The following is an 8,202-nucleotide window of genomic DNA, read 5'->3' on the forward strand; positions in this document are numbered from 1 at the left end:
CAGCAACCAGAATAACAACTGTGCATGCAAATCTCTCGTGACTAAGATTACTATTCTACCTCCTAAGCACAAAATTTCAACAACTTTCCTCCGCCATATAAATGGAAGAAATAATGTGGACATGAGAGTTTGCGATTAGATAGCAAAATCATTGTAGTGTTTGGATAACATGAAATACTTTTATTTCCTTTAATACAAGAGAAATATAAATTTTTTTAATTATTAATAATAAAGGATGTTTTGATAATTTTATTTATTTTTTATTATATAAATTTTATCAAAATATTTTTCATTAATTCCCTCAATTCTTAAAACGACGTAGTTATAGGTTTGTAGAAAATATCTTTATCTGTTGTGAAACATTTTTTCCATAAACATATATTAACTGAAAAAAAATGTTTTCTTTTTCTTTTTCTTTCTTGTTTATACTAACAATAATAATGAGAAAAATAAAATCATACCAGAAATGACATGTGTTTTTTTTTATTTGGTCTAGAACGGCCTCACCAATTTATAGGAGTCCCATCTCCTCAATGGATGGCAGTGATGTTGCCCCGTGGGGTTGAGATTCTAAAACTTCACAACAATTCACTTTAAAATATTAAGATCTTTTTATATTAAGGACATGTTTGATGTACAATATAGAATAATACCTAATAATATAAGACTTAATAATATAAAGCCTAATTATATAAGATCTGATTAGATTTTATTATCCAGCATTTGTCATTATATTGTATAAGATAATATATTGTATATAATAATATTATCCAGAATTTTGTAAAGCAGTATAATACTACATATCATAAAAATTTGTAGCTCCTTATCTCTTTAAACTGTATATATGTACTATCAATTACATACTAAAAGTCTAAAAGTTTGCATTTTCAAGTTGTACATATAAGTTGCTGTTGCTAAATTCGTGTTTGGGTAGTATTATATACATTCCTTTTATACATTAAAAAGAAAATACAAGAATGGAATAGTTGAGCTTGCAGCTCCATTGTCATTGGCCTAAAGTCTTAAGAATGAAGTGTGATGTTGATAGTGGAGGTTCCAAGCTCCACCAAGCCACCTTTCTCCTCCCCAAACCCAACTATAATTTTTCACTTACATTGAAGGATCAATCCACACAAATAATCTTTCATTAGTAGAAACCAAGTGCATTTCAGCAACTTTGAGGAGCTGAAACCTAAGCTGCTGTGAAATGAATGCTACTATTTACAACTACTTCCCTCAAAGCCAATTTAGACGGGCATGTGAAAGAAACCAAGAAAAGGCCAACGTGAATTGCATGATGGAGATTATAGGAGAATCATGGAACTATGAGCACACGTGTGTACTTAAACCAATACCTCATCCCACTGTTACTCAAACCAATGTATGTCCAACTGTTGTAGTTTTGTAAGCCACTTTTGTGCATCTTGGGAAATACATGGTTTAGATGGTGTCTTGATCTCACCATCAACATCAGGTGATGCTATATGATCGATTCTCTTATCCTTGGAATGTGTGTTCTGTCTGCTTCGTTGTCTTACCTTGAGGGACAGAAGGCGAGAAACCTCATGTAGTCCACCCCACTTTTCCAGTGCTCGCGCAATATCATAGCGCCCTGTGGGAAATTCCATTGGCACTAAGTTAAAAATGATTGCAGGGAGAAGTTAATGATCCAGTGGCATTAGTTTTGATAATATTGATGTTACATGCTTAAGAAGTCTTTCTTCCATAGACTTGAAAGCAAGTAAAGCTTTAGTTTATTGCAAGCAATAGAATCAATCAAAGTTGAGATCCAGAATATATCCACCTACCTGCACGTTCAAATGACTTTCTACTGGGCATAAATGAAGGGTCTATTCCCCAGCTCCTTTGAAATCGACTTATCTGCATGAAGAAATGAATTTCATTATGATCTAAGATTTAAATAATGTCATGTATATGACAATTAGCTCAAAAGATTTTAAGATTTCAAACATGACTTATCCTTTATTATGTCATTGTCATTTAAACATTAGCTTTTCTCCCATGAGATCAACACGAGTAGAAAAGTGGCAGGTGGTAAAAAATGTAAAGAACCAATTCAATCCAAAAGTTTAAGCTGGTGGGTGAGGACTTTTTAATAGTTTTTATATATCTCAACACGCCCCCTCACACGAGAGTCCACTGGGTTTGAAGGGTGGACAATGCACAGGCCCACCTACCTATGCGAACAAAAAAATTCTGCTAGAAAGAAAGTGGGAGACGGTGAGGATTGAACCCGGTACATTGAGGCTCTGATACTATGTAAAGAACAAATTCGACCCAAAAGCTTAAGCTAGTGGGTGAAGACTTTTTAATAGTTTTTATATCTCAACACAAAGTAAAGAAGAAAATGAAAATATTTGAGATAGGAAAAGCATGAGGCATTCTGGTAACTAGATTGGAACTTTTGCAGCCTACCTCCTCCTGCAAATTCTCAAGATTGTCCCAGTAACCCTTCGGTTTGCGGTGTTTGTAAGCCAGAGAAAGGTTCAATATGGTTGCAATCTTTCTGAATCCACCCATGCGAGTTATAGCCTTCTCAATATCCACTCTTCCATGCAAACGAAGTTGCTTCCTCATTGGCATAAATCCTTCCTGACCATGCTCTGCAACGAATTTCAGGAGTTCAGATTTTAGTACTTCAATATTCCTCTGTAAGCCTGGAACTTTAGACCTTTGTTGAGATTCACATCGATCATTGCAATTAGAAACTCCCTCAGCTGAACCAAAGTCATCGACTTTTTGAAAGCCAGATGAAACAATTTTTCGCCCTGAATTAGTATTCTGCTCAAAAATTACTGAAGATTTTGATGCATTCCTGTTCTCAACATAGTCTCTTATTGCAGCCAAGTTTGATGGAAGATCTTCATAAATGACCTGAAATGATATTATGCAAAGAACTCAGAATATTTCAGGGTTCAAATACTGAGTAGATTGGCTCATAGTTTTGTCGTTTGGTGATAAAATTGGATGGATTGAACTTCAAAAGATTGTATCTAATCCTAACGAGAGTAAAAAGATTTTCTTAAAAAATGAAAAAGACATGAATAAAAGAATGTATCTGGCTTCCACTTCTATAGGCAGAATATACACTGTAATTGTGTGTTTTAGTTAACTGAGTTTCTTTGACTACGTTGAGCAGGAGCTAAGTTAAAATGAGGGAATTACACTATTGGAAAGTAATCTAGGCAAATTTTTAAACCAATCTGAAATCATATAGATGAGTCAATTAATAGACAAACCTCCTCCATGATGGCTTCAGAAAGGAAAGTATCTTTCCGCATTTTTGACTCCACAGAATACTTTAGCAGTGTGTGATGATTTCCTAATTGCTCAAAAATCCATTTTCCCTGGAATGAATCGAAGTCCCCTTCAACCTGTTCAAAACTGATCTCCTGTTCTAGATGTTCACACAAGTCTAACACAACACGAGCATGGAGCACCATATAAAGAAGGCCTTTACACCCCTCCTGCATGTCGATTAAACAAGGAAATCACATAATTTATAGACACATCTGTAGTGCATGTCCAGGCTGTACCAGTGTTTGTTTTAAGGGGTTCATGCGTGTGTTTAAGAGTGGATATTGATGGTATAACACTGGCCGTTAAGCGTAATGCAGTGGCCAGGAAACAAAATAGGATATAAACACCTATGAGTTCTCTTTTAAGACTATACTTCATTAACATTACCCCATACCTGAAGAATGCGGACTTTATTGTTATCTCGTGATAAAATCTTACTGATTGCTAAATTTGGAACTACCCTACAACAAATGATGTGGAATCAAGTTAGGAAAATGAAACATTAGGTCAGTAAATCTTTCAATGTGTGCTTCTAATACAACTAGTGTAAAGAAACAGCATAAATGACTTACTCAGGAAGAGTCTCATAGGCAGTCATAATGTTCCATACTAAATGTACAGGAGCTTTCACTGTTATGCTTGCAACAACACAGCGATGAACACCTCCATTTTCCTGCGCATCAGAATCACTTTGTAAGTAACTTTGACTATACGGATAGTTCATTGTCAGAATTAAGATCACTTCATAATAATTAATATCAATAATTACCAGAAGTCCATCAAATCTGCGGAGATGAACTTCATCCACCATGCAACGTCTGTCAAGTCTGCAAACTTTTCCAAATACACCCCAGTTGCTGCTCACCTCACTGGAAGATGTGGGCATGGAACCAGAAACTGAGCTGGCAAATTCATTTTTGCTCTCTGCAGGAGGCAACTTATCACTTTCGCACAAAGAACCATTTATTATTTTGACAGGTAACCCATTAATAGCCACAGAAGTTTTGTACAAGTGATTTTCTGGCAGTGGAAGTTTATGATTTCCCGCAAAAATCCTTTCAGCTCTGTAAGCCAAAGCTCGAAGGTTCACAGGAAGATCAGATCTGATAATCCTTTCCAAGAAAATAGCTGGGAAGTTCAATCTCGGTATCACGTTAACTTCATAAGATAAAATAGCTGTTGACGATCTGCATAAACCATAATTGATGTATAAAGTAGAAAAGTAAACTGGTAATGTGACTAATGTCAATAAGCACAGTCCATTGAATGTAAAATGAAGATACTACCCGTAAAAACCCACTTGAATTGGAACATTAAACCCATGGGTGAAGAATGGCAAAGCTTAATTGTCTTGTTGGGTGTATCATTACATATGGTAAGTTAGCCAAGTTATTTTTCATTTTCTTTCTCGCATAAAATGTTAGAAGATGTCATACGGTATACTTCAATGCATTTTGAGTCATACAAATGAAGAACATACTCAAAACATATTGAGATGATGATGTATTCAGATGAATTATTATCTGAACTTCCTTGTTTCTCAAAGGAAGTCCAGCAAATTTTAATTTATGGTATCAAACGGAGAGATCTCCAGAAAAAGGCCTAATAAAAATGAAGCCTCTTCATTAATCAGAACTTCATCCAAGAATTCAAACTTTAAGATTCATATGATACATTGCACATACACACATGCCATTAGATTGAGGGAAGAGTACGATTAGTAGTGAAATAAAAATTAGAATATAGTTTCTTTAGATTGATGCAAAGATGGTTTGCAAATATTGGCTTTGAGAAATAAATTTTACCTTGTTCCAGATTTTACGGACCATTTGCCATCGAACTTCTTAAAGTCCCCATCAACCATGGAAAAGTGAAGTTCTCGATCCCATGCCTGAAGCATTAAAAGGAATATAAGTAGCATTGATTTAACAGATAATTCTCTCTTCTGGACTTTTCTATTGACTGACTAATCTATATATCAAATAATACACATCCACTGTTAATGGAAACTATTCATCGTATATGGTCTTGTATATGGATCATGTGGCAAATTGTACAAGAGAACATGTGTTGGAGTTAGAAATATTCAAGTTTCAGGTTTCCTTCCAATCAAGTACGGCTAATGGCTGGCTACAGTGCTCATTTCAAAAGCATTCATTACTTACTATATGATGTAGGTTGAATAACTAGAATCAAACAAGCAATTAACAACTGCAACAAGTGTTTAAGGAAGCTTACTGAATTGATGAATTCTTGAAGATCCAACACAACACGAGCTTCTATATGCCAATACATTGCCCTTTGGAAACCCCTTTGCTCTAACCATATCCTTCCGGGATATGGACAAGGAATTCGCCCACTGACAATAACAACAACAACAACAACAACAACAACAACAACAACAACAACAACAAAAGGTTCAAAAACTGATATTTAGAACAATTCACTCTTGTTTTTATTTTTGTTTTGATGTTAAACTTGAATATGAATAGCAGCATCTGCATTATTAGCATTACCTGGACACAAGATTGGGTATGAAATCAGCGAGATGTTCATAATCTGTGAGAGCGTTCCAAAGGGATTCAGTGTCAGCATTGACGTAGATTTGGCCATTAACTCTGCGTTCCCTCCACGATATTACTTGAACCTCACAATGCACCTCACGTTCACCCTCTTCATCTTCTTGCCTAAAGTTTCCATCTTTGGCGTTGTAAGTGTTGAAGTGGCAAGTGGGTTTAGAAGGGGTGGTTCTGATTGAGGAAAGTGCAATGCCCTGAAATTGGACTCTGAGAAATAGAAGCCTTGTCCTAACTGGTTTGGAATGGAACCGTAGAGAGTGAGCTTCAAGTCCATGTCCAAGGTTGCTGGTGCAGCAACGAGAGGAGGAAGTGATCATGACTCATGGGACAAACCGAATAAGTGTTCCATTGTGTGGTTTCTTTACATCTACATGGAAGACAGCAATGACAGTTTAGTTCAGTTCCGCTCATCGTGGCCACCAATTTTTTTTTTTTTTTTTGAAAATATCGTGGCCACCAATTTTTGATTATGTTGTTTTGTGGTGCTCATCAATTCGTGGTTCAAACACCATCCAAGCTGGTACGGTTGTTTTGGTCATTTACTTTGCTAGAGGAGTCTTTTGAGATTTTGGAAAGGTGACAGTGATAAATTTTTTTTTTGGTATCTACAGTGATAATTTTATTTGCTCATCCTTGATACAAGGTTTCCCAAAAAACAAAAAATTGAAAATATGGGCTCTATTTGATTATTGTTTTCAAAAACAATTTTTTAGTTTTTAAAAAAACAAAAACAAAAAAACTCGTTTGGTAAGGTCTGTTTTATAAAAAAAAGTTTTAAAATCTGTAACTGTTTTTTTGTTTTTAGAATTAAATTTAGAGAACATGTCTGAGTTGTTTTTGTTTTCTGTTTTGGTTTTTAACTTTTAAAATAAAAAAATATAGAAAACAACTGTTTCCATAATTATTCTACAAAACAGTTTTAAGAACAAAAAAATCAAAACACAATCAAACAGACCCATGATTTTTTTGAAATTTTATTTCATGTATAATATTTTTTAAAATTATCATTTAAAAATATCATCAAAGCCTGATATTCTTAGAATTTCAGGTGTTGGAAAAAAATTTACATTTTTTTTAAGATAAATTATCAATAATATTTTAACTTATAAAATAATATTTTGAGAACATTACGAAAAGAGTGACTTTTCCATTATATTTTTAAAAATTATAATTTTAGGGCAAAAAAAAAATTTACGCGAAATTATCCCCTACTAGTACCGTGCTTGGACATGTATGGGCAATAATTCACTTTCTTCTTTTCAGAATGCAGAAATATTGTTGTTTCAATTGTCATGTATTAAATTAGAGTATAGTTTTTTAAAATAATTTAATTTTTCAGTTTAGGATTTTTTTTTAAAAAAAAAATTATATATATGATTCTTAATTTTATTAAAATTTAAAATTCTTTTAATTTATATTTCAAATTCAACTCAATTTATTTTTTATTTTTTATAATTATATTTTATCTAAATTTAAAAACATCTGCCGTACATGACTTGCTGTAATACTATTCTATATCAGATTGACTTTTTTGGGCTTCATGATGCATTATTCTTTTTATTTTTTGCTTTCGTCCTTTTTTTTCTTTTGTTAAGTTTTTAAACATCATTTTAATAGTGAAATTCTCTCTAAATCCTAATTAATAGGGTCTCAAGAGTGTGTATATATATATAAATAGGAGAGAAATATATTTCTTATGTCATCGTTGGAAAAAAAAAATGGAAGTCTATGTTTGATTTTGATTAATTTTGTTTTTAAAAAAACACTCTTGAAAAGCTATTGTGTTAATATTTTAATTATATGTTTTTTTTTTTAAATGAAAAACGCTAATCCAAACTCATATTCTTTTGTTCAGTTCTTTTAATTTGATTACATATTCAAGTTTAACCCAGAAACATGTAATATTATATAAAAATATCTTCTGAAGTATAAATAGCACTTTACACATATAATAACTATTATATATTTTTATACCATTAAATTTTCCACCGGAGTATCGCAATCTAACAGGACAATGGAGAAGTCTAATCTCCCTCTTGAGCTCTAAACAAACTCTCAATTCTTCTACACTGCCCCTCTTTATCTACACACATCAAGTCCTTCATTCAAGTTTTTCTTTCTCCTCTTTTTATTATTTTAACCAAAGATTTTGATTTTGATTTTTTATCTTTTTTTTCACGTAAATGTTGTGTTGCATATAGATTCAATATGCAACTCAACAATCTAACTCTTAATTAACATATATACTTCTTTTGGTAAATGATATCTACATCATAGGATTGATCCATTCCTAAGGCTCATT

General features: G+C 33.1%; 1 protein-coding gene across 1 annotated transcript; it reads right to left on the reverse strand.

Moving 5' to 3' along the window:
• Positions 1 to 825: 825 nt before the first annotated feature.
• LOC133299256 (uncharacterized) lies at positions 826 to 6,253 on the reverse strand. Its single transcript, XM_061498691.1, has 10 exons — positions 5,838 to 6,253; positions 5,560 to 5,680; positions 5,127 to 5,212; positions 4,091 to 4,508; positions 3,894 to 3,994; positions 3,716 to 3,782; positions 3,261 to 3,488; positions 2,437 to 2,895; positions 1,809 to 1,881; positions 826 to 1,612 (listed from the first exon to the last, which is right to left on the reverse strand). Exons 1-10 carry the CDS (start codon positions 6,215 to 6,217, stop codon positions 1,368 to 1,370), a joined length of 2,178 nt encoding a protein of 725 aa, XP_061354675.1. The 5' UTR covers positions 6,218 to 6,253; the 3' UTR covers positions 826 to 1,367.
• Between the last annotated feature and the right edge of the window lie 1,949 nt (positions 6,254 to 8,202).

Source organism: Gastrolobium bilobum, unplaced genomic scaffold (assembly GCF_033153095.1).
Source record: "Gastrolobium bilobum isolate Gb01-03AN ecotype WA unplaced genomic scaffold, APGP_CSIRO_Gbil_v1 utg7238, whole genome shotgun sequence".
In the NCBI taxonomy this organism is placed as follows: domain Eukaryota; kingdom Viridiplantae; phylum Streptophyta; class Magnoliopsida; order Fabales; family Fabaceae; genus Gastrolobium; species Gastrolobium bilobum.

Excerpts from the sequence above, each read along its gene's own strand:
- LOC133299256 (XM_061498691.1), bottom strand. The coding sequence starts at position 6,217 with ATGATCACTTCCTCCTCTCGTTGCTGCACCAGCAACCTTGGACATGGA. Across the intron at positions 3,783-3,893 it reads GCCTATGAGACTCTTCCTGA|GGTAGTTCCAAATTTAGCAA; the intron begins GTAAGTCATTTA and ends CATTTGTTGTAG. Across the intron at positions 1,613-1,808 it reads AAAGTCATTTGAACGTGCAG|GGCGCTATGATATTGCGCGA; the intron begins GTAGGTGGATAT and ends AATTTCCCACAG.